The 25635-nt window shown below is 33.4% G+C and overlaps 3 protein-coding genes across 5 annotated transcripts; all 3 read left to right on the forward strand.

The window, feature by feature from the left end:
* Window positions 1–308: 308 nt before the first annotated feature.
* On the forward strand, window positions 309–4048 carry LOC142545312 (uncharacterized). The gene is made up of 4 exons (XM_075652424.1): window positions 309–698; window positions 1816–1965; window positions 2169–2240; window positions 3004–4048. The coding sequence occupies exons 1-4, from the start codon at window positions 486–488 to the stop codon at window positions 3673–3675; spliced, it is 1107 nt and encodes a 368-aa protein (XP_075508539.1). The 5' UTR covers window positions 309–485; the 3' UTR covers window positions 3676–4048.
* A 1013-nt stretch (window positions 4049–5061) lies between these two features.
* LOC142545313 (uncharacterized) lies at window positions 5062–15574 on the forward strand. Of its 3 annotated transcripts, none has more exons than XM_075652425.1 (17): window positions 5062–5714; window positions 7059–7180; window positions 7273–7361; window positions 7458–7493; window positions 7650–7743; window positions 8103–8145; window positions 8230–8327; window positions 9219–9283; window positions 9398–9894; window positions 9980–10067; window positions 10164–10265; window positions 13108–13676; window positions 13898–14036; window positions 14115–14183; window positions 14268–14387; window positions 15085–15209; window positions 15289–15574. In XM_075652425.1, exons 1-16 carry the CDS (start codon window positions 5494–5496, stop codon window positions 15196–15198), a joined length of 2466 nt encoding a protein of 821 aa, XP_075508540.1. In that variant the 5' UTR covers window positions 5062–5493; the 3' UTR covers window positions 15199–15209; window positions 15289–15574. The 3 variants fall into 3 exon arrangements, with proteins under 3 accessions (XP_075508540.1, XP_075508541.1, XP_075508542.1); XM_075652426.1 differs by having other exon boundaries at window positions 15301–15574; XM_075652427.1 differs by lacking the exons at window positions 5062–5714; window positions 7059–7180 and having other exon boundaries at window positions 7661–7743; window positions 15085–15574.
* Window positions 15575–23062: 7488 nt separating this feature from the next.
* On the forward strand, window positions 23063–24230 carry LOC142544539 (protein LURP-one-related 17-like). Its single transcript, XM_075651581.1, is given in 3 exon segments — window positions 23063–23278; window positions 23280–23396; window positions 23676–24230. Coding segments are annotated over 3 exon segments (666 nt in total). The 5' UTR covers window positions 23063–23110; the 3' UTR covers window positions 24057–24230.
* The last annotated feature ends 1405 nt before the right edge of the window (window positions 24231–25635 follow it).

The following is a 25635-nucleotide window of genomic DNA, read 5'->3' on the forward strand; positions in this document are numbered from 1 at the left end:
CCATTTTCTCAAATTACAAAGTTATTCATTCCTTTTTATTTTTTAAAAAATATCGTGAAAACATGTTTTAATAAAATTTTATCTAAACTATAACTGACATATCCTAATAAAAGTTTTTTATATATATATTTACCTATATTTTTCAATTTTTAAATAATTTTTTAATTAAAATTAGTTTTTTTGGATGACAAAATGATAATACAAAGCTTGTTGGAGATGAAAAATTATTCCAATCTGTAAATATAAATTTATAAAAAAATAAATATATTCTTTTTAAAAAATAAATAAATATATGATCCGTAAGAAAAATTCTGCGTCTATCTCCCTCCAAGTCCTAACCATTGATCCAAAAGAGTAAGACAGGTTCTCTCTCTTCTTCAACTCTCGAAAGAAAATGTCGTGGGCACCATTAAAACGCCGACACAGAACCCAAAACGGAATTGAATCAAAATAGGGTTTCCTCATGTGTAAAATGCACAGAATCGATGGTTGCAATCAATTCATCAGCCCCGAAATTTAGGGATATTAATCGCCAGCCCGAGTGCAATCTGATGCTGAGCTACCAATATCTGCCGCAAAGCCCCGTACTTTCAACTTCGAGCCATAGATGTAGAGCTTTGAAATTCGCCGCCAAATCGGCTTTTCCTCACTCGTGGAGCTTTCCTGTGTCTGAACCTAATCGCAGGTTCCCAACCAAGGTGAATTATTTGTGAAGATGTAACCTTTGCTTTATTGTGTTTAGAAATTTTTGTTTGCCGGAGGATTTATGTGCGCGTGGTTGATTTCAGATGTGTGAAATCGGAAAGTTAAGTATGGATATGAGCTGAGATTTTATAGCCAACTACGTATTTATTTATGTACTTCTATATTTACTGAATTTTATTATTATTAGTATTATTATTAATGGATAGCTTTAAGTGCCTTGAATTCGTTTAGTTTCCTGAATTTTCTATTTAATTGACTTAGCCGTAAGAATTGCATTTAATCCATGAGAGCACAAGCTACTAGTCACTCTGCATTTATCAACAGTTTATTGTAAAGAATATGGGATATGTAACATTTTCCACCCCTGGATTAGGGTGGCATCCACCGAGCTTATTCTGGATGGCTTTCCACTGAGCTATTGCTATTTGTTTTGGTGCGCTCATCTTAATCTATCCCATTATTTGAAGACAGTTTCATATTACCGGTACTGATCAAATGATAACCCTTTCTTGGGTCGAAATTTCTGCTCCATCTACTCTCAACAAGAGCACCAATGTTAAGCCTTAACTCAAAAGAAGAATCCAAATTTCAAAAGACAGCTTTCTAAATAGGAGAATCTCTTAAGTTTAATAGTCATTCCACATTTCATTGTGGAGCCAATGTGGACATCTGATGAAATCACGCACATGATCATCAAAATGCTAGTGTATGCATGTGTTTATGATTTGTGATTATGAATAAGAATGCACTTAGAGCTGGTTTTAGTTCATTATTGTTTTATTTATGAAAATCTGGATTAATATTAGCTCTAAAAATCCAGTGGTTGATCAAATATAATTGTCGTAGGCCTATCTGCATTAATATAGTATATGTTTTGAGATAGAGAAAAACCATTCTTCCAGGTTGACTAAAAGGGTCAGCATCTTTCTTGGAGCTTATAATTACTTTAAACTTACAATCTTTCTTAATGTGCATCACTTGGTTATCATAATTTTTATATTTTTCGTTTGGCGTAAGTATCGTTGTATGCTACATTGCGATTCTCAAGTATGAAGAATATCACGGACCTTTTCATACAGTGTTTTGATGAATTGGTTATTTTGTATGTAGAAGTGGAAAATCTCATGCTTTCGGCATGAAGAATTTTTATCTGGCTCCCCAAACCCTGATTCGGGCGAGAAAATCCCACACGAGTCTGAGAAGTCAGAAATTAGCAAACCAAATATTGAAAAAAGAAATTGGGCAACAAATCTTAGAGAGGTAAGTAATATCTTTCCTTTGTTTGGCTGTTCCTGAGGTTTGCTATCTTGTTCCTGTTGCTGCTTATTTACCATGGACCATGAGAACTTGCATAATATGACTTGCCGTTTCTCATTGTTCTAGAGTAAACAAATGGCTGTTTGAGCATATCAAGGAAAATGAAAAACACAGTAAGGGTGTGACCCATTGTTTTTCTTTTGCAGGCTGTAGATGCACTGTTAAAGGTGATTGGGAGACGGTGGACTGTACCATGGACTGCAGAGACCATCCTTCAAGTAAGATCCTTTTCCCACTTGTGATAATGTCATGTTTGAAAAATGACAGTTGTCTATTGCTTTGCCATTGCCTGGCTGCAAGAGGGTACATCATATATCCAAGTTTTAGTATAAAAAAATCAGCTTTGGGTATTGTAATATTTGAGTTCTCCTGGGAGAACACGATGCTCCAGATATACACTGTGGTTTGTTGCTTGAGTTTTATTTGCAAGAACTAGTTGGCTGCGTATAAGATACAATTAATTTGGTATTCCGCAATAAATTTGTGATTTTTCCATTTGATTAGAAACTTTATCTGTTGTAATATCTGGATCTTTATTCTTTTCCATCGATTGCACAAGTATGAATTGAGACAGCTAACTTTGGTACTTGGATTTTCATTAAGGTTGTCAACTGATTCAAAGAATAACTGTCTTTTGACGAACCTAATTATTTTAGGGCACTCTCTTACAAAGTTTGTTAGCCTCTGCCTAGAATTTTGCTCTATAAAATTTTATTTGATACAATAAATTGCAGTGAACAATGATTGATTGAAGCTTGCTTCTTCACAAACTCTCTTACTAGAGTATGGTTCGACAGAGATGCTATTGGATTCTTGTATGATTACTTTTGTCTCCTCAGCAGCCAAGGTTGCTTCAGCGTTGAATAGTATAATTGCAAATTGACGCCAAATCAGTAATAGTGGGATTCATAATTTAATATGTATTTAGGATAGTGTTCTGTTTAGAATGGAACAATGTAGTGAAACTTTCTGGTGATGCAGGTTACACTCCTCTGGATTATGTCATTCTGGTTCATTGGTTCGTGGATGATTCCATTTGCTGCACATATTACGGGCTTCAGCAGAGAATCACTGACCTTCAGAGGGCAAGCTTTGTTCAGCCTTCTAACAGACGTAACCGAAGGCCTAGCTGGAATTTTAATCCTTTACCGCTCTTTGTCTCGATTCCGTCCCCTCTCATCGGAGTGGTTTAGATTTACCCTTAAAGGAAAATGGATATTTGATGTTTTGCTTGGGTGTTCCATGTTCCCATTAGTGAACCGTCTCTCTCAGTTCAACCTCGATCTATTACCACCAGTTCTGCCTTCCACACCCCTCACTCTCTCTAGTGTCGAGCAGTCTATAATGGCACGTGATCCAATTGCAATGGCTCTTTATGCACTAGTACTTGTCGTGTGTGCTCCTCTCTGGGAAGAAATCGTATTCCGAGGCTTTCTTCTACCTTCCTTGACTAAATACATGCCAGTGTGGTGCTCCGTTTTAGTCAGTTCAGCAGCCTTTGCTCTGGCACATTTTAACGTACAAAGAATGTTGCCACTGATATTTCTCGGGGTTGTGATGGGTGTAACTTATACGAGGTCAAGAAATCTATTACCCTCCATGCTCTTGCACAGTCTGTGGAATGGCTTTGTATTCCTGGATTTAATGAAATGAAAGAACTGTTTTTTGTTTCATATGCTAATCTATACTCTATATGGTCTTTCGCCTGGGATCCTTGAGAAAAGATGGAGAACAGATAATCAATCCGTTATGGAGGCGATTATTGGGCTACGGCTCTCTTCAAATTATACGGGCTCGTTTGCAAACGATCATGAACAAGATACCCGAAGTTGGATGGATTCAGTCGAGATAATCGACCATTTATATTAAGGCTCGGTGAAGGGTCGAGCCAGAAGATTATTTGGAAAAGACTCTAATCTCTATTCATCAGCGTAGTGACTGCATCTGTTATATTGTTTCATTGCTTTTCTCTGTGGCTGAAGAAACGAGATTATTAATGGAGAAAAGCAGGAACTTGTACCGTAAATTGTCATTGAAATAGTAGCTCAAAAATATGATAGTAATCAAGGACTGTTTAAATTCTTATAACCCAATTCCGAAATAGAAGTCAATTATGTAAACATTTAGTATTCGATTATAACATATTTTACTGAAATTATAATAAAACGTCGATAATTGATCAAAACCTGCTTCTTTCTCACTGCTAAGCAAGTGTAGGGGAAAATAAATAAATTGGTGACGCGGCATGCAAGTTGCTGCAACCCACGTAGCAGAAATCATGGATTTTTGGTTGGTTCACAAACTATCATTAATTAAAACCGAAAAAGACGAAGGAACGCAAGATGGTGCGCGGACACAGCACCAAAAATAGATATCCAGACTGATTGGCTGTGCAAGCGCGGCGCACAAGACCATGAAACAGTGGAGTTTATGCATTGATTTTGTACCACGTCCATCCTTCTGAGGCAGCCATCTGGTGCATAATTTATCCATTCTTTTGCCACGCCACCCGTCATCAAAGCAACGGTCGTACTTTATATATTTTTTAAAACCCATAGACTATCCATAAATAAAAAGTAAAACACCATATATAATATAAGACTATACCCAGATTTCCAGAAAACTTTCAAAGCGTACGAGAATTTTATTAAGGAGTCGCCGGTGTATAAGAGTAAAACAACCCACCATTGGGGAGCCGACCCGTCACTTAGATAGGTGTCCAAGCATTACCAACTCAATTTGTCCATTCATTATAAATTTGAAAACCGTCTCCTTGAATTTTAATTTTTAATCTAATTGAATTTATTTATCTTAGATTAATCAAACGATTAAATGAAATATCATTTTTTTAATGATTCAAAATTATAATTTATGTAAAATTATTATTATTATTTATTAAATACTATTTCATATCCTAATTAAAAAAAAATTAATAATCAAATTATTATTTCAATCGAGTTAAACGTGCTCAGGCAAACTTTAATTTTCACGCCAATTAAACCTATAAGCTGACTGGCTGCGGAGAATAAATCAACGTGTCATCGTATTACGACTATGGCAACTCGGTGCAAATCCTAGCCGTTCGAAGGTTTCACGTCACACTCTGTAGTGGGTCCCAAACACCCGGCCCTTTAGTTTCAGAAAGCCTGATAAAGGGGGGAGAAACCGTTGATTAATGTATAACCACCGCCTTCGCCACCACCGGTGCTCTGATTCAACTGTCCCTCTCCGCCGTCTAATCACGCTTACACCGCCAAATGAATGAGTTGTAAAACGGCGTCGCCTGCTTGCCGTGTTTTAATTCACGTTCACCATCGTTAATTGGTTATTCCTACGAGGAAATATAAGTTCACATTTACGCGACCCTTTTTTAGTGCAAGACGTGGAAAGAATTGCTCGGTGAATTTTTTTTTCTGGCGCTGGTTTTTTGGTCTTGTTTGAAATTTTGTGGAGCGTGAGAGTTTCTGAGAAATGGAATCGAAACATATGTTAATCTCGGCTTTGGGAGTGGGTATAGGAGTAGGAGTGGGTATTGGTTTGGCTTCGGGATCTGAAACCGTCAGCAGATGGGCCGGTGGGGCTTCGACGTCTGCCGGTGTTACGCCGCATGTAATGGAGCAGGAGATGTTAAGTCTCATCGTTGACGGAAGAGATAGCAATGTCACCTTCGATCAGTTTCCGTACTACCTAAGGTTGATTTAGTAGATCGCTGTCCTTTATGTTTACATTTTCCCAATCATGTTTCAGCCGGAAAAATGAGAACACTGATTAAGTAACCGAATTTGATTTGCTTTTTTTGTTTGTTTGTTTGTTTGTTTGTTATTCTGACATAAATACAAACATGTGAACTACTTTTTATCCTTTCTATTTCAATTGACACGAAATGGAAGCCACGGTCTGTGTACTCTGAAAATAGATTCTTATGAAATTATGTCCATAACTGTTTATGGCCATCGCTTCGTATTCTGGCACTATGGCTGGATTTTGTAGTGTTTCTCCTCATCAAGTGCTTTCCAAGAAACGGGTTTTTGGCAACGAAGAGCTAATTTCTACTGCATTTTCCATGTATTTTAGCTGTGAACTTTGTTTACTTGTGTCCAGAAGAAAATCAAATCAAATTCAACACAAAAAAGCAAATCAAATTCCTGATCTTTGGTGCCTGCCCTCGTTTATACTGTGCCGAATTATATAATGCTGGGTTGTGGCAAATATCAACATAAAGCATGTTATGTAAGGACATGGCCTGCATGGTTATTACTCATATCACAATCATGCTGCCTTACTTCTTTGGGATGTACTCTTGTTCGTCAATCAATGGTTAAATTTCCACCACCCAACAAAACTCTACCTTCTGTTTCGAACCTAGAACATCCTTGATTCCAGATTGGCTCTGCGTAAATGCAGTTAGATGTATCTTTTAATCCAATCCGTTTTACCATTTATTAGAATGGAAGCTATTTTTGTGAAGGCTCAACCTTTGGTATTTGGATAACCAGCATGAAAGAAATGGTTTCTTATTTTTAATATGTGTTCGTTCGATTCACTTGAACTCTCTACCTTGTTTTCTTTGAGATTAAGAGAAAATGATAAAAGACGAAAAATTTTGTGAGATTGAACAAAGTGACGAAAATTTGAGTCGTGATTAGTCACAATTCTAGTGAGAGTGAGACCATACCCAGAGTCTGTTTTCTTGTGCTGGACCAACTTAGCATTTATAGAAACTCTCTGCTGCTCGTAGCCACAGCAATTTGAAAGGTTGTCACCTTTGGTATCTGTAGTTCTTTATTGAATGCTTCCTTTTGTCTTAATTTAATGAGACAAAAGTCTAAAGGAAACATGATATGCTATTGTATGGCAGATATAGTGTCCCAAGTCTAACGTCTGTTACGTCTCTTTGATCTGAAATTTTCGGTATTCATTAAATTTAGTTCTTCTCTTTTTATAGATAATTTTTTTTTTATGATTTAAGCATCTTATCTCATTTTAATATTGAAATTCGAGCGTCCTAAGATAGTTTTGCCTTTTTATGATCGCAGTGAACAAACAAGGGTCTTATTGACTAGTGCAGCTTTTGTTCATTTGAAGAAAGGTGACTTCGCCAAGCACACACGGAATCTATCTCCTGCAAGTCAAACAATACTGCTTTCTGGACCTGCTGGTAAGCTCTTAAATTGTTCTTAAAGATTTTCATCATCCCTTTTCTGGTACATGTTGTTGGACTTATGTGACTGCCTCCTCCATGTTGTTAAGAACTGTATCAGCAAATGCTTGCTAAAGCATTAGCTCGGTATTTTGAAGCCAAGTTGCTGTTGCTAGATGTAACTGATTTTTCTTTAAAGGTAAGTTGAGGAACAATTTGAGTTTTCACTTCTGATGACGTGTAGGCATCATCTTAGATTTTATGTCCATTGATCAATTATTTGTTGGTTTTACAGATTCAGGGCAAGTACGGGAATCCTAATGCAAAAGATGTAAGTTCGTTGAAAATATTCCATCACCGCTGGTCCAATATCAGTACAACAGTTATTTTCCACTTTCAGGATGGAAATAAAACTGGCTTCCAGGCTTTAGTCGCAAATTGAGCATAAAAATTTACATTTTCCCTTCTGCTAACACCTCTGTTGTAGTCTTTTAAAAGGTCTATATCCGAAACAACATTGGAAAGAATATCTGAATTATTTGGGTCGTTTTCAATTCTTCAACAGGCCGAGGAAGATACAGGTATGTTGCATTATTATGCCAAATATATGTGTTTAAAATATCCCAAATGCATCCAACATATTTCAAGTACGATGCATGTTCTATATCACCTTTTTGCTGATGATATATGCGAAGTAGAGGCACTATTCCCTGCATCAAGGAAAACTTTATTTCCCCCAGCATTTTAAGTTCTTCAAAATAAATAAATTCTCAATCGAGATGGCATCCCGGCATCTTATTAACTACTAAAACACTTATCTTTTAAAGGGAAAGTGTTATAATTTGTTGCAAATATTGTATATGTTTCTCTCAATTCCACTTTTCCTCGTGCGTTTAGTTACTGTTTTCCATTTTCAATCAATAATTCTATTCCCTTTCAGGCAAACTACGCAGGCAAAGCAGTGGACTTGATCTTGGATCAAAGTGCGTGATATATGCTTTAGTACAAATTATTAAGTTCTACTAGTTGTGTAAGTTACATTAGTTAACATGCTTCTGTTTATGCAGTGGACACGAAGGCTCGACTGCTGCAAAGCTTCGAAGAAATTTCTCCGCCTCAGCAAACTTGAACAACATTGGTTCAACCAGTGCACCTACGACTTCAGGTCTTAATGATTTTGAAGGATGATAACAGATCATGATTTCTTTGTCTAGGAACAAATTTCACCAAGATAAAACTTTTGGACCGAAATCTTAATTCGTAAAACCCAACATGCTGTAACAAATAACAATTTAAGAGTGTATATTTAATAGGTGTCTAAGGTGTTCTGTTGTGAAAGTTTTAATGGTCGGTATGGCCAACCTCCCTTTTTTTGCCCTTTGATTGTTATTTATTTTACGAAAATGTACATCTATTGCCTTTTGATTGCTGTATGTTTACAAAAATGTAATTTTCAAAATTGTTATGTATCTTTATCTTTTGTATTTTTCTCATTTTACCATTTTTTTGGCTTTTCCTTAAAAAAACTTTACAAGCATGCATTGCATCCATCAGGGTATTAGTGCTACTGAAGTTAGTCGATTTCAATCAGGCCGACATTTGAATCTTTCCTCTTACAATTGTGGAAATAGATCGATTGTGATTTGTGAGATCAGTTCTTTTAGAAATCTAATATTTGAAGAATATAGATCATCTTAAAATATGCAACTTTGGGATGTAAGTATTGTCTACAGCTGCTAAATTCTCCTGTGGAAATATCATTGATTTATGGAGCAATTAATAAACACCCTTCACCTTCAAAAATCACTTTATGTGGGTCTCTTTTGTTTTTCTTTACTAACACTGTTTTTAATATCAGGTGCTGATTTAGCCATCAGCACCTCCCTATTCCCTAATCTGAGGTATTCATGTGTCTTAACGTAAGTTCTAGTGAAAATGTCTGAAGGAATGAGTATTTGGGTGTGTCCTAAAATGCTTGGTTGAGAATTGCTTTGTATGGTTCATGTTTGATATTTCAAGCTCTCTTTTGCCTTACATTTTTCTTTTTTCTTTTCAGCTCCACTCAAGCGTACAAGCAGCTGGTGTTTTGATGATAAGCTTTTCATACAGACACTTTACAAGGTAAAAGTTTCTTATTTCAGATAAACTTCCGAAGTTACAATGGTCAGTTTAATACCTTGCTAGCAATCGGACTTGAGAAGGTTCTGTAGTTACAATTTAGTGGTGATCTGACAGGTTCTGATTAAAGTATCAAAAGTCAGTCCGATTGTCCTTTATCTTAGGGATGTCGAGAAACTTCTATGCAAATCGCAGAGAGTTTTTATCTTGTTCCAGAAAATGTTGAAGAAATTGTCTGGATCCATTCTCATCCTAGGTTCAAATATTGTTGCCCCCGAAAATGATTATAGATTAGTAGATGAGAAGGTATCCTCCGTTTTCTCATACAACATTGAAATTAGACCCCCAAAAGATGAAAATCGTCTTGTAAGCTGGAATTCTCAGCTGGAGGAGGATATGAAGATGATTCAGTATCAGGACAACAGGAATCACATTATTGAGGTGCTCTCTGCAAATGACCTAGACTGCGATGACCTGGGTTCTATATGTTTGGCTGACACACTAGTTCTTAGTAATTTTATCGAAGAAATTGTGGTGTCAGCTATTTCTTACCATCTGATGAATACCAAGGAACTTGGATACAGAAACGGGAAACTTGTTATATCATCCGCAAGGTGGACTGTTTTCCTCTTAATTCTGTACCTTAAAGTTTATAACCTAGTGAAAATGCCCTGACTTATTTTTTTGCCTTTCAATTAGTTTGTCCCATGGATTGAGTATATTTCAGGAAGGTAAATCTTCTGGAAATAATGCAATAAAGCTTGAAGCCCAAGCTGAAACATCGAAGGTTGGTTATTTTGAATTCATAGCTAGTGTTAGCAGTGTTTATATCACAGATCAGATGGAATATTTTTAGTTGATCACGAGGGGCCCAAAATCGTAGGGTACTTCAGATGGTGAAGCTGTAAGATCAAGGCTAGAAACAACAAGCAAAACTACTGAACATGAAAACAAGAGTGAAGACCAACCAACTTCAAAAACTCCAGTAAGGCATTTCATTCAGTTCCATGTATTCATGTGATTTAGGAGGTTCCTTCTGAAGCTACAAATATCGTTTAATTTATTCCTTTTTTTTTTTGCTGATATTGTATTCTGCAAAACAAGGGTCGTTTTAAACATTTAATGATACTTGTAAAAGGCAGCATCTTAATATGCCTGATGGCAGCCCTAATTTTATCTATACTAGCGTGAAGCACTTGCGATGCACGTAAATAACAATTATATGTTAAAATTAAAAAATTAGATTTTCTAAAAAAATAATTTGAATCATTTTGTTATTTATTTGAGTTTAATCTCTTGTTAAATAGACGAATAAATTAATTAAGTACTTATATAATTTTTTTTTGAACTTTTTGCCAAATTAAATTTCAAATTGTTAATTTTATGATATATAATAAATTATAATTAGCATAATATATAGAACAAATGAACTGAAACAATTTTTCGTAAAAATATATCCAAACACCACGTATAAAACGTAATAAACTAAAAATCAATCAAATTGTGGAATTTATCAATACATAAATCATAATTTACATAAATTAAGCACACTAATGATAAAAAATTATCAATTTAAAATATCACGACTAACTGATCAAAACAATATCAAAACTAATGAAATAATAATATTGATAGTAAAATATAACTCATAATATTTAATTTAAATAATATTTAAACACCTACATAATTTTTTTACTTTTGTTTTTAGAATTTTATATCATAGATAAATAATATTTTATCCAGAATCTATCTTTTATAAACTACATCGATGATTATTAAATTCTTGTTAAATATAATTTTAAAATAATAAATAAATTAACATATGTAATGAAATACACATTTAAATAAGATTATATGGCAAATATCAAATAAAATCTAATAAACTCATAGAATAATTATTAAATATAAATTTTAAACTACTAGTATGATTTTCACATAAAAATTTGAAATATAACCAAATAAATAAACTTGCATAAAAAATTGCTATTTTGTTGTATTTGCTGAATTAGTTAGTTTGATTTCAAAATAAATAAAGATGTTAAAATATCATATGTAAAAGATCTAATACTTGGACAGATGTTAATAAATAATCGTTATAATTTATATTTATTATAAGGATTGTATCATATATTATTTTTTATAGTAAAAAATAACTTTCGTCTCATCAAAATATTATCAAAACTAATGAAATATCAATATTAATAGTAAACTATAACTCATAATGTTTAATTTAAAAATATTTAACTTCCTACAGAACTTTTTACCTTTTGTTTTTAGTTTTATATCATAGATAATTTATTTTATATCAGCATTGTGTTATATATATATATATATATAATGTATTTGTATGTGTTTAGTACTTATATATGTATGTACATTGAATATTTCAAACTATTTGTCTCTTCTCAAAAAAAAAAAAAATAATATAAAATAGGTCGCAGTATTGAACATTGAAATAATTTGTTTTTGATTTTTAGAGTTGTATCGTAGTCAAATTATATGCAATATTTCTGTCACCCGCTTGATTGTAGATTTTTTAATTTTTTTTAAAAATTTCATAAGTAATTAAAAAAAACATATATAAAAATTTTAAATTATAAATCAAAAAATCGCATACTGCCAAATTTTGTGTATTGAATTTGTAAATTTTTCTGACATATATTTTTTTAAAAAAATTGCTATTATCATCCATTTTTAAATATTAAATAAAATAGTTATACAATATGCGAGACAGTGAAATTAATTGTTTAACAGTTATGCCTTAAATTTATATATTATGATAGCTGATTTTGGAACTAAAGTCAAGAAATATTAGTTCTGATTTTAGTTTCAGTGTTCCTGAAAACCATGGTCGAGTTTACCTTTTAAACTCTTATTATGTAAATCTTAAACATTTTTAGCAAATGCTACCAAATGTATAAATTTGTTTGATATATAATTTTTTAAAAAAAGTGTTATTAAAATCTTTAAATTTCTTATTATAGCTAAATTGTCTGAATTCTTCTAAAATATTCATATTTTATGTATTATTAATATATTAACATTCATATTTATTGATAAAAATTCTCCTAAATAATTTATTATACTCTTTATTTTCAATTCTTAGTTAAAAACCAAAAAATGTGTTAGTATTAAACTTCATATTATTATATACTTATCATGTTATTCTACTTATTGCATATATAATTAATTTTTTCATATTTCTTCTTGTGACACTATAATTTATTACTTAATTAGAAAATGCACTAAAAATATAATTACAAATTTGCATTAAAACAATAAGATATGATGTAGAGAGAAAACTAATAATATAAAACATTTAAAGATAGTATAAAGATGAATTATTTGAGAAAATTAATTAGGAGTTACATTTTATTCTTGAAATGATATAATTACTACAATCAATGTAATTGTAGTGATAATTCATTAACAATTTGTTAGAATTTTACATATATATCCTTGATGAGTTTTTGGATTTTTATTAATAAGGACATTTGTGGTTTTTCACAATTGGATTGGATTGGAAAATAAATCAATGATCCACACTTTTTAAATAACCATAAAATGTGGTTAATTAGTATTAATTATTAATTAATAGACTAAGTGAAATTACCACATATGTTTCTTGATAACGAAAATAAGAAAACATGTGAAGGGTAATTCACAATTGAAATTTTTTTCAAGTATCCACACTATTATAGGTATATAAATATAGATTTGAATACTGGGAATTTGGCTTGAATTATGTCAACCATATGTAAATGCAAATTTTGCATAGTCTCCCTCTCTCTCTCACATGCAGCACATTCTTTATTATATTCCACCAGGAAGATCCTCCAGACAATGAATTCGAGAAGCGTATAAGGCCAGAAGTCATACCAGCAAATGAAATTGGGGTGACATTTGCGGACATAGGTGCTCTAGACGAGATCAAAGAATCTCTCCAGGAACTAGTGATGCTTCCTCTTCGACGACCGGACCTTTTTGAAGGAGGCCTTCTGAAGCCATGCCGAGGGATATTGCTTTTTGGACCACCTGGCACAGGGAAGACTATGATGGCCAAGGCAATAGCTAATGAAGCCGGAGCTAGTTTCATTAATGTTTCTATGTCTACTATCACATCTAAGTGGTTCGGTGAAGATGAGAAGAATGTTCGAGCCTTATTTACTCTTGCAGCCAAGGTCGCACCAACAATAATATTCATTGATGAAGTTGACAGTATGCTTGGACAGCGAAATAGAGCCGGGGAGCATGAAGCCATGCGGAAGATAAAGAATGAGTTCATGACTCACTGGGATGGATTATTGTCAAAACCTGGTGAAAGAATACTAGTACTTGCCGCAACAAACAGGCCATTTGATCTTGATGAAGCAATCATTAGACGCTTTGAGAGAAGGTACATACCTATATTTCAAAATTAATCATTGTTTAAAAAATTTACTGGGTTAGAAGAAAATACGGGGTCAAGGTTCCAGTTTTTTTGTTTTGGTTTCAAATCTTTTAATATCCGTTTTTGTAATTTAAGATACTCAACCTTTATGAGTGCCAATACACAGGTATTAGGTTTTTCTTATATTATTGCACATTTATTTGAGAATTTTGTTGCTCTTATTACAGAATTATGGTTGGTTTACCCTCTGTGGAGAACAGAGAAAAGATCTTAAAGACATTATTGACGAAAGAGAGAGTGGATGAAGGATTAGACTTAAAAGAACTTGCAAGAATGACAGAAGGTTACACCGGAAGTGATTTGAAGGTTTCTTGAGCTGCTTTTGATTTTACTGTATAGATTAATTGTATCTTTTCAATGTCTGACAAAATGTTGATTAAATAGAACTTGTGCATTACTGCTGCGTATCGACCAGTACGAGAGTTAATACACCAGGAGAGGCTAAAAGCTCAGGTAAGATGTTTACTTATTGAAAGCTATTCGTTATGAATTGGTTTCAGTCTTTTCACAACTTTTCGAATGCTTTTTACTTGACAGAAAAAGAAGAGTATAGCTGAGGGGGGAAGTGAAGATGTTTCTACTAGATATGATAAGAAGGAAAGAGCAATCAATATCAGGCCACTGAACATGGAAGATTTTAAGGAAGCCAAAAATCAGGTATGGTAGTTCTAAGTTTTCCCTTAAAAGAACTTTTACCATGTCGTGTAAAATTTGAAAAAAAGCCCCATCAAACATGTTATACCAAACACGGCTTTCATTGCTGCACGTGCACCTGCCAATGTTGATGGTGCCAAATTTGAGACCCATCAGTAAAGCGAATTTGAAAAACTTGGTTGCGCGTTGCCTATTGTGGAGTTCAAGAAAGTGCGTCATGGCAGAACTTGGCGCCTCAGTTTTTTCCTCATCAATCTGATAGAAATTGCCACATAAGTTGTATCTTTGTAATTAATTTCCATTAATTTCATTTGTTGGTCCTAACATTACTACTGACAGCCATTCATTCTCCTGTCGTCAATCACCCAAGATTTGTGATAGGATTATATTGATAGTCTTATCATTGTTGTGGATAGTGTATGAAAAGTGGAAAGCTCCAAAAAAAAATTATATTGTGCACATAAGTTGTTGAATTTTGCGAAGATAGATCTCCCTTTAGATTGTTCTGTACATACTAGAATTCTAGTTTATTTATTTAGTTTATATTTGTGTTTGCCACTAATAATTTGAGGTTTGGAACGTCGTAAACCATTGATAGGAAGCATCTATTCCAATCTCCAGACATCTTGATGAAGATGATAAGAGACACTGCGTCCAATTTGTTTTTCGTGTGTGACGAACTCTATCCATATTGCCACAGGTTGCTGCTAGTTTTGCAGCTGAGGGCTCTATAATGAATGAATTGAAGCAATGGAACGAATGCTATGGTGAAGGTGGTTCGAGGAAAAAGGAACAACTATCCTACTTCCTGTAATACGTGACCAGGTACGATTTCCACACTGCTACACGTGAATGGATATTGTGTTATGTTTTTCTGGAAGTCTTTTTGGGTATGATTATGAAGGTGCCATGACAGTGTAAATCCTGGAAAGCACGTTGTTCGAGTCCCAATGTGGATTACTTCTGAAATAAGTAGCCCATTTGCACTTCCACCTGTAAATTATGTTTTTGCAAATGAGTGCTACAAACTGTGTACCAAATGTTTGTGTGTGTTTCATATACTCAAGTGCCGCATGGACGACATATAGATGATATGAAGATACTGACGGCAGAATATGAAATATCAAGTACAGCAGAAACTTTGAAATATCAATGGCTGGTTTTTCTGAATTTACAATTTTGCTTCTATATATATTCTTTTACGATGATTATTGTCTGTTTGTTCATTGCACTCAACTAATGGTTGATCCACAGTATTGTGAATTATTCCTACATCAATTTTTGAGTGACCAAAATCAACATTTGAAATTGGAGTCTAAAATGCAACTTACTCTACTGGAAATTCAATAGGTAAAACTTTAGTTATGGGCTAAATTATTGGGTTTGTTCCTTATTACAAATTAACAACGTGATTATAACCTTCTTGACTCAGGCTTAACTAAATTATTGTACTCGTTTCATTGATATATCCTGTATTTTATAGAATTGTGCGCAACGAAGAATTGACAATCACTTGCACGATATTAAATTGTTTAGAGAAACATCCAAAAAATAATGTTAACTTGGTAAAATTCTCGAGGAGAAATCAAATTCTCTGGCGTTTTAGCTCATAGGTCAACCGTAACTAGCGTAATTATCAATTGATTAGAAAGCTAAATAGAATTATCGTAATAAATTTTCTCAATTTTTGTACTGTTGGTGTTGTGGTACGAGGCGAATTTATTGGAAATATTTAGTTCTTTATAAAGAAAATTGAAATCTATTGTGAAATAACCATTGCAGGTTTCCCAAGCTTTGGTATTAATTGTGCTATGAACATAAATAAGCGTGGACAATAATATGTCGCGTATGTTTTAAAGCTCAAGGAAACAGAAATTAAGTAATCTTACATTTGTCAGTTTTTCAAAGAAATTGAGTCGCATCCCCATCTTTATTTATAATCAATTGCCCATCTTGACTCTATTAAAAAAAAAAGGATGGCCAACGAAAACTCTTGATCCGATGAATTTGTCCTAGAATTTTATTCCATCTCTATACGACGGCGCCGAAATAAGAAGCACAAAGAGTTCAAGCGCAGATCGATTGAACCTGCACTTGGATAGGAGTTTTACCTGCTGATGCCAAAGTCATCAATCCCAGCTGCAAATCTTCATCACAAGTTAATAAAATCCACTGTCCATCGTCCTCAAATTTTGCATTTATAATCAGTGCTTTGGTCTCCGGACGGAGCATTGTAAAATAATCAATGTTTTCCAAGTTTTGGCGCACAGGCAAACTGGGAAATGAACCCTTGCCTTGAACAGAGTGTAGTGTTTGTTGCTTCAAATAGGAATGGGCTCTTCTTGTTTTTCTCGAGACGGCCATCCACATCTATGGATGCCAGTCTCTACGTGCACACTTTAATGTCGATTTGCCAACTGCGAATATAGGAACGCAGCCGGGTCTAAAAAGACAAGTAATCCAAATTTAGTTAATACATAGCTCTTCAGCCACATCTTCAAGTCTCTTCCCAAAATGTTGTTTAAGAACCTCGTAGCCAATGCGGAAACTGGTAGCATTTCGTTTCCTATTTGCTTTCTTTGGCATTGCCCCTTTCTCTGAATCTTGAGCTACAGGTATTATTGTTCTGGTCTAATTCCCCCACGTTTCTGGTAGACATAAAGTTTGGCCGTTGAGTTTCTAAAAGCCGCTGCTCTATATCATGACCATGTTGAGTGAATTCAAATTTAAATGAATATGGTTTTGGCTGGTCTAATCCAGCTGAAGTAACGTGATTCACCTTGATAAATTCAAGAACCTCAACTATTAATTCCGCTCCTAGTTGTTGCCCAGATCTGACCTTAAAACATCCTAGTCTCATCTCCTGTAGTGACAGTAGAAAGTGAAGAAATGACCATGGGTACGCCCCTTTAGATCCGTTGTTAGCATTTAAAAAGATTTATATTACATAGAGGTTACTTTCAGAGTGAAGACTCTGTAGACAAATTGCACAACTCGTGGTTAAACTAGCTTCTGGCTCATAATTTGCACATTGCAAGCAAGGGGTCCAGACCTGTGCTAGATTTAGCTGAGGTAAGTATTTCCTTCTGAGCTTCAGAATCCTGAGGAGAACATATTCATTTCCAAAAGGTAAATATTTAGAACACAGGATCAGGCAAAACTTCAGAAAGTGTGGTGTAATTTGTACCATGTTTTATGCATTTTTGTCTCAACAGATACAAAATTAGTTACTTTAAATAGCGCCGGCTTCCTGGTAGCAAAAAATGGTGGGAAGTTGCTGTGAGTTGATCTCAGATTAGCTGTCTGTACGTGTGTAATTAATTGATCATTACATATGATTCATGACAAGAGTAATCTATCTTGAGAAGTGGGAACAATACATACGGGCAAAAAATGAAAAGGGTAAAAAGTTAAAAGAATCATTAAGAGCCTGGTTTAGGGGTCCTTTCACGTTTGTTTTATTGTGCTCATTATCATTTTTCCTCTTTTTGTTACACAGTTTTGTCTTCCAGAGATCAGTCTGAATTCAAGATTGTCGACAACTTTCTGGTCAAGGAACATGTAGATGAAAATAACAGGACAATGACGTTGAGCATCATAAATGGAAGAGCCTGAAGTCTTTATTTTTCTCGAGGAATTATTATCATCGTTGGCCTTGGGGGACCTCGAACTTGTTCAATGTATCACTTTCATTTATCAGACATTAAATTATTATTATTTCTTTGAAATGTCGCACTACTTTCATAAAATCTTCATATGGAAGCAATTGTGTAGCACAATATTATTGTTTTGGTGTCACGAATCTTTATCTGTGAGACGAGTCAATCATACCAATATTTACAATAAAAAATAATACTCTTAGCACAAAAAGTAATATTTTTTCATGGATGACCTAAATAAGACGTCCGTCTTACAAAATACAACTCGTGTGATCGTCTAACACAAATTTTTTATTTTTTTTAAATAGGTAGAGGATGACATCTTAAACTAGAATAATTAATTGAGAATTTTTACATGTTCAGATCCATCATGATTAACTACTTGAAATTCGTGACACGTTTTCATTGTACGACTACTTTGAATGTAACATTCGTGAAACATTGGTTTGAAACTTTGACCCTTTGGTAAATAATTGTAACGTTTGGTCTAATTCTTAGCTGTTGGCGCATCATTAATTCACGTGGGTCGGTTCATCAGATCGACGTGTATCTGTCTCTACACATGATTGAGATATCTTCCGTGTTCACATCACAATTACATCCTTATCCATCTCTATGCACACATCCATCCACGCTCCATGTTTAATTTTTTCTTTTCATTTTCTTGATTGGATTTTATGAAATAAACATGAAATTTAGTATCTGGCGAAAAACATGAAAATTATTACAGAAGCATGTTAAGAAATACCAATTTAATTGGGTGATCGACAGAGTGATGAATTAATTCCATGTATTCAATTTTGCATGTGTATAGTTCCCAAAAAAGGAAAGTGAGTCAAATTAAGTATAATATTACCACGGTACGCGTGTCCATGCAAGAATTGGAATAAAGTTTTTGTTCGGAGAGTTGTGATTGACCAGCCAAACTCTGAAAAGATTTTGTTGGAAATATGTGCCCATTTCGATGTCATGTCAGCTGTTGGATGCTAAATTCGTTGGCCCTATGTTATATATATATATATATATATATATATATATATATATATATATAAAAGCAATTGTGTCATCAAACTATTACCATAAAAAAAATTTAACTTAATGGTTAAATAGTAGAAACTCAGAAGGATCGAGTCGTGGTTGGTTAATCAAAATAATTAATTTAGCCGTGTTAGGTTTCCATTTTTGGAATTACATTTTCATCTTAAAAATTAAAAAGTCTGCAGTAGTATAGTACACCACACTTTGTAGGGTAATAACATAATCGTCTCCTAATTGCCATTGTTAGCCATTAACGTGTAAAAGTTGGATCGTAAAACGGCAATTTTTGTTGGGTAATTTATAATTACGACTACTCCAGTTTTTTACGCTCATTTAATATCACTCATGCTCTTCAATGATCAGTCAAATAAATTTCTCGGTAATAGATTCCGTATATTGACGCCGGTTACAAGGTAGACTTATAAAACTTTAGTGGATCACTTCAGGTGGAAAAAAATAAATTAATAGAGAAGGATTGCGTAATATTCGAAATAAATTATTTACTTACGTATTTTATATATTTAGAGACAACATTTTATAACTGGTACAATAACTATTCACTATCTACCGTTTATTAATGTGTTTTGGAAAAACAAACATTGTGGCTTTATGCTTAAATGGTTTCCTCCATCTCAATTAACTGTTTTATCAACAAGTGCCATCTCTCTACCCGGGTTTTTGTACTTAGATCACTTCTGGAATCTTAACATGAACACAAAATTCTGGTTTTGGTACATCTAAATATAATTATTTTCAATTTTTTAGGTTAAGCATGCATAATTGATAGTAGTAATGGAACGAATGTGAATTGAGAAGTTAGTGTGCGTCAAACTGTTGACGTTGTCGCTTGATCTGGTTGGTTAGGGGAGATCATAAAAGAATGACATCAGTTTTTTAACGGGTAATATTGTCTTAGTTGGGGACATGTTCGGTGGTAGGGTTTTGTAAGACTTTAAGATTTATGAGACAGCACCAACATATAGATATGTAGCTCCTTGGACTGATAAGTCTAACAACCCGACCCATTAGCACTCAAGTAATGCACTCAGTACTACCACGAGTATAAAGAAATAAAGTTGCACATTGGCTAACAGTCATAGTTTTTTGTCTAATGATAAGCGTTTGATCTTAACAATTGATATCAGAGCGAGGTCATGAGTCATCTTCCAAGAGGCATTTTTCTATACTTCTTGGGGGATAGTATTGGGTTATACGTGCATGAGTGAGAGTAGTACTAGATGAGTGACATCCTCGTAAGTTCTTGTGCATCAAATTGTTGATGTTGTGTCGCTTGATCTGGTTTACTAGGTGAGCCAGAAAATAGTGACGCTAGATCTTAACGGTTAATACGGTTTATGTTGGGGACAAGGTCGACAGTAAATAAGGTAAGAATGATATCTAATGAATTTAAGACAACACCAACAGATAGATATGCACTTCTTCAGATTCATGAGCTTAATAGCCCGACTTACAAGAACCCAAGCAGATGCATTTTGTGTTGACAAAAATAAAAATAAAAAAATAAAATTGTATCTTGATTAATAACTATATTTTTTAATCTAATGACAAATGCTTAATGTAACAAGTTTAAATCCGTTCACTGGTCCACGTTATGTATGATGTAAAATTATCCGCAATAGCACAATCGAAACTTGTTAATTTTTAAGCTTAACAAGAAGCGATTGAATTGTAAACTCAACGACAGGGGAATCTATGCTCATCATGTACTGGTTGATTTGTTTTTTGTTTTTTTATTCTCTCTCTCCTAACTCTAAGTTATTCCTGTAGATTTGAATTTTCTTTCTTTTTTTTATTTAACAATTAATATTTATGTATAGGAATTCTAATTTAAAATTGATAAAATTATAAACTTTAACTATAAATGATACAAGAGTAAAAAAAAATTTGGTACATCAACTTCTTGTTAAATAGCATATTGATATATTAACTTTACTAATGACCTAATAAATACATATTAGTGAACTTATGAAATTTTTCGATAAAATAAAACCTACATTAATTTTGCAACAAAAAAATAAGCAGATTTTCAAGTTTAAATATGTCATTTTTTCATAAGGGGAAAACCGAAACGGTGGAGGTGGATCTTAGCTATATATTCGATTTGGATCTTCTACTGTGTTGAAAACACAGCACCAAGTGATGTGTATTTTTTAACGAGATGATTATCGCGTTTAATCTGGCAACTTTTAAAATATATTTCATATGACGTGATGTCCACAAGATGATCACGTGATCATCTCGTGTAAAAAAATGCACATCACCAAATGATGTGTTTTCGACACAGAAGAGGATCCAAATCCCTATATATTGTGTTAAAGATTCTTTTGATGCATCAGCGTCTTAAATATTACTATATGATAATAAAATTACACTAATCATGTTCTACATTGGAGTATGTCTCTTGTGAGACGAGTCAACCCTACCGATATTCACAATAAAGTTATACTCTTAGCATAAAAAGTACTAATTTTTCATGAATGACCCAAATAAGAGATCTGTCTCACAAAATACGACTCGTGAGACTTTCTCACACAAGTTTTTGTCTCTATCATTGATGAACCAAATATTTTCAAAAGAAAGCTATTGGTGTTCAATGTATTCTACGGATATATAAATATATTTTTACGTAATATTCTGATAAATCAATATTTTATCAACATAACATATGATTTTGGATTAATTAGTTAATATCAGTACTTAAATATATTTGAGAAAGTATTAAGTATCCGGAGAGACGGTTTGACCTGATCTATATTTACAATGAAAAATAATATTTTTGTCATAAAAAAAGTAATATTTTTTTCATGAATCGAGTCGGAATGAAAAATCATTTTATAGGAGTTTTTATGTTGAAAAAAGATATATGCTAATATATGTGTGTGTGTGTGTGTTGATAACAATAGTGTTTCCCTTCTCTAGTATCAACTCGCTAGGAACTTAATAACCTTAGTTCCCCCTTTTTTCTTACCTGCTGTTAGGTAAACTTATGATGAGTTAATTGTGAGGTGGATATTATTGCATTTTTTCGCTCAAAATCTATCATTGTTCATTCTCTTTTATGATATCAAATTTCAATTTTAGTTAATTATCTTTATTTTTGTTGTAATTTTAGTCATTTTTCGGCGTAATACTTATGCAACACTGTTGTGACGATAATGTGACATGATGTTGACATGAGCAGGATTACATCTACACCACTTTCGATAAAAAAAATAACTAAAATTGTCAATAATTTAAATTACTTGACTAAGATTGAAATTTAATATCATATATGACTAAAATAGAAAATAAAAGAACATATGAACTCGAAAAAGCAATTTTATCTATTATTTTACCATGACTAGCTATTTTCTTCAGTTACTTTTTAGAAAATTATTTGCGTGGAGTTTTAAATTTTCAAAACAATATCTTTTTTGTCGCCCACGAGCTTGCTTTAATGGAAGGGGATATTTTATACAAGGAAGCAATTCCGTTGATTATTAGAATGACTGTACGTAATTAAAGCAAGATTTGCTGTTGTGTTAGTGAAATTTTGTTTTCCTTTAAAAAAAACAGTACTTTTTTGTTGATGATGATCAATGACAATATTGAGGAAGAAAAAACTTTGATTTTTAATAGGTTGAATGTGTGTGCTTAATTGATCAACAACATAGTAAAATACTCGTATGCAAGTAAAAAGGTGAAATATACGTAGCATGCATGCATAATGTCGTAAAAAATGAACACTTTCAAAATCTGAAAGGATGACGTGCCTTTATTTTAAAAGACCTTCCTACGTGTCAGTAAAACAGAGCCAAAATGTTACTAATATATTATTAAAACAATTTAATTTTCTGGTTTCTTCCAATCCTTTTCTATTTATTTTATAAAAAAAATTTGACTTCGTGGCCCCAGAATACAGTGCATGGACTGGAGTCTTGGCCAATAAATATCCAAACACTTGCGAGTAAAACAGGAAAACTTACCCTTCAAACTATTGAAGAAAAATCAGAGGAGAACCACAGAAAAATGCTTCGCTTCTTGAAATCTTTATCGAGAACAGTCCACCAATGTCCAGAACAATTAGAAGAAGGGACGAAGGATCATAATCATGAGAGTAATTATGATACTGAAGACTGCACAATTTCTCTAACGGTTTGGAGGAAATCGCTTGTTTTCAATTGCAACGGATTCACCTGTGATTGGATCCGACGGTAATTTAGTGTACAGGGTCGATAATTACAGAGGATGTTCCGACCAAATTGTACTCATGGATGGCACCGGCAACCCCATTTTCACCATTTGTCGTCGCCGGGTAAATATAAATTTTCTTGATATTTAGTTCAAAATTTTGAAACCCAATATAAATATATTATGGCCATTGGTTTGCGATTTTATCTTATTTACTTAAGAAAATTTATGTCGGAATATTGTGGGTGATCAGCCTGAGAGAATCAATCATATGAAGCCCTGGAATTAATTTTAGAGAAAAATGATTTTGAATTCAAGAGATATCAACTCAATTTTCCAATTCTAGCTAGTAATTTCAAACGAATCTGACTATGTATTTTGATTTGATTTGATTAATTTGCAGAATCTGAGGCTGGTGGATTGCAATAGCTGGCTAGTCTATGATGGCGAAGTGGGCAAATCTCGCAACAGCTCATCGAGTAAACCTATCTTCTACGTGAAGAAAAACATGAACATTTTGGAAACAGATTCGAAAGTTCTTGCATACGTTTATGATGGGATATACGACAAGAAACGTGTATACACAATCGAGGGGACGTACAAATATCGCATGTGCAAGATTCTGGAAGAATCCAGAAGGGTCGTTGCGGAGATCAAGAGGAAACACGATGTGGCGGGAGGCGTGTCTTTTGGTTTAGAAGTTTTTGTCTTGAGCGTTAGGCCCGGGTTGGATTCGGGGGTTGCTATGGCTGTTGTATCACTACTTGATCAAATGTTTTCTTGATTTTCTTGGGGGTTTTCTCTTTTCAATGGGCATATTCATACACATTGAAGCACACAAGCATAACTTGTGGTTTTTCATTAAATAAATATGAAATCTAAAACACCCCATTCAGATGCGATAGTCTTGGTCTTGGATTGAGAGAATAATATTTTTGTCCAATAATTTATTTGCACATTTTTATTTTGTAGTTATATTAAATATTTTTTTCATCGAAGTGGTGACGTGCTATTAGACGCATCATTGATATTCGGTATCACGTCAGAGATTTTCGTGCGTTGTTATCAATTCTCAACTCCATATCAGCAATTCATGTGGAAAATGACTAAAAATTTGGAAAAAGCAAATTACAACTTATTATACTAATTAGACCGTGAATTGATTAACATGACAAAAAATGAAATCTGCCAAACCAATAAACAATTGTACTTCACGTTTTTTCAAGATGTAAGATAAGTGAGTTTCTTTTAAAAATATAATTTCAGATATGCATTTTTTCGTTTTCGAAAGTTTCGGTCGACCATTCTTCTCATTCTTCTTGTTCATTCTTGTGATACGATTATCTTTTATTTAGCACTTTGAGGATTCAATTGGAAATGAGTGAGAATCTCAAATACGATAAGTTTATGGCTCTTACCAGTGATATGTAACTTTTATATGGCATCCCCACTTGGAAAAGTAAAAATTATGGATTAATATCAGTAAAACTTAGTAAAGTAGAGGAGAATCTATGTGTCTAGTCCAAGATTTGTCTATGTTTATGCTGATGATATGATATGCATGATATACTGTTTTTTTTTAAAAAAAATCGTATGTATTTGTTATGTATATGCTCGAACAGCTCCCACTTACTGAGTGACGATCATATCACGCACCCCTTATTCTCTCTCTCAGATAAGTTTGAAAATCAGATAGATAAATAATAACACGACCAGTTTTGGGACTGGTGATGGGCGAAACAAAAAGGTTAATTTAGTTTTTATTTTTTAAGTTTTAATTTAATTTACGTCGTAAACGCTTCCACATATTTTTATCGTTTTAAGAATTCACGCTTTAAAGACAATTTTACGATTGACCGTGAGTAATAAACTGATTTTTGGTTTATAATGTACTATGAGGCTTGTTGTTTTCAATTGTGCGCTTGTAACAATGTCGATGTCAACTAACATGGGTCTTGGGTGTGACATAAACTCTCAAAATGATAATGATATAATGATGTTGTCAAAACCTTGTTGTCGCGACACATAACCAAATGTCGTGCACCTCAACTAGTGCTTTCACATCATAATGTATGATGTGACAATGTAAGATTCATATGTTATTCAAATATACCATGAGATAAGATATATATCCTTACAAAGTTAAACACCATAAAATCTTATCTCAATCTCCTAAGATAAATTTAGGATAATATAAAAAAAAAAAGATAAATTAGAGAATTATTCATCTTTCAAATCAAGACAATAATAAACACGCGATTGTCAAAACTTTTGTAGAGTTGTGTTTAGGTAAACCTTCATCCCCATATACATTTATTATATTCATTCTCATCCACCTTCCTATCAGGTTTTCAATTCCATTA

The sequence above is a fragment of the Primulina tabacum genome, chromosome 5 (assembly GCF_025594145.1).
Source record: "Primulina tabacum isolate GXHZ01 chromosome 5, ASM2559414v2, whole genome shotgun sequence".
Classification (NCBI taxonomy): Eukaryota; Viridiplantae; Streptophyta; class Magnoliopsida; order Lamiales; family Gesneriaceae; genus Primulina; species Primulina tabacum.

Bases quoted from the DNA above. Each gene is read 5' to 3' on its own strand.
- LOC142545312 (XM_075652424.1), top strand. From the start codon at position 486: ATGGTTGCAATCAATTCATCAGCCCCGAAATTTAGGGATATTAATCGC. The intron at 1,966-2,168 runs GTAAGTAATATC...TTTCTTTTGCAG, and splicing joins GGGCAACAAATCTTAGAGAG to GCTGTAGATGCACTGTTAAA. The intron at 2,241-3,003 runs GTAAGATCCTTT...CTGGTGATGCAG, and splicing joins CTGCAGAGACCATCCTTCAA to GTTACACTCCTCTGGATTAT.
- LOC142545313 (XM_075652425.1), top strand. From the start codon at position 5,494: ATGGAATCGAAACATATGTTAATCTCGGCTTTGGGAGTGGGTATAGGA. The intron at 7,744-8,102 runs GTATGTTGCATT...ATTCCCTTTCAG, and splicing joins ACAGGCCGAGGAAGATACAG to GCAAACTACGCAGGCAAAGC. The intron at 14,037-14,114 runs GTTTCTTGAGCT...TTGATTAAATAG, and splicing joins ACACCGGAAGTGATTTGAAG to AACTTGTGCATTACTGCTGC.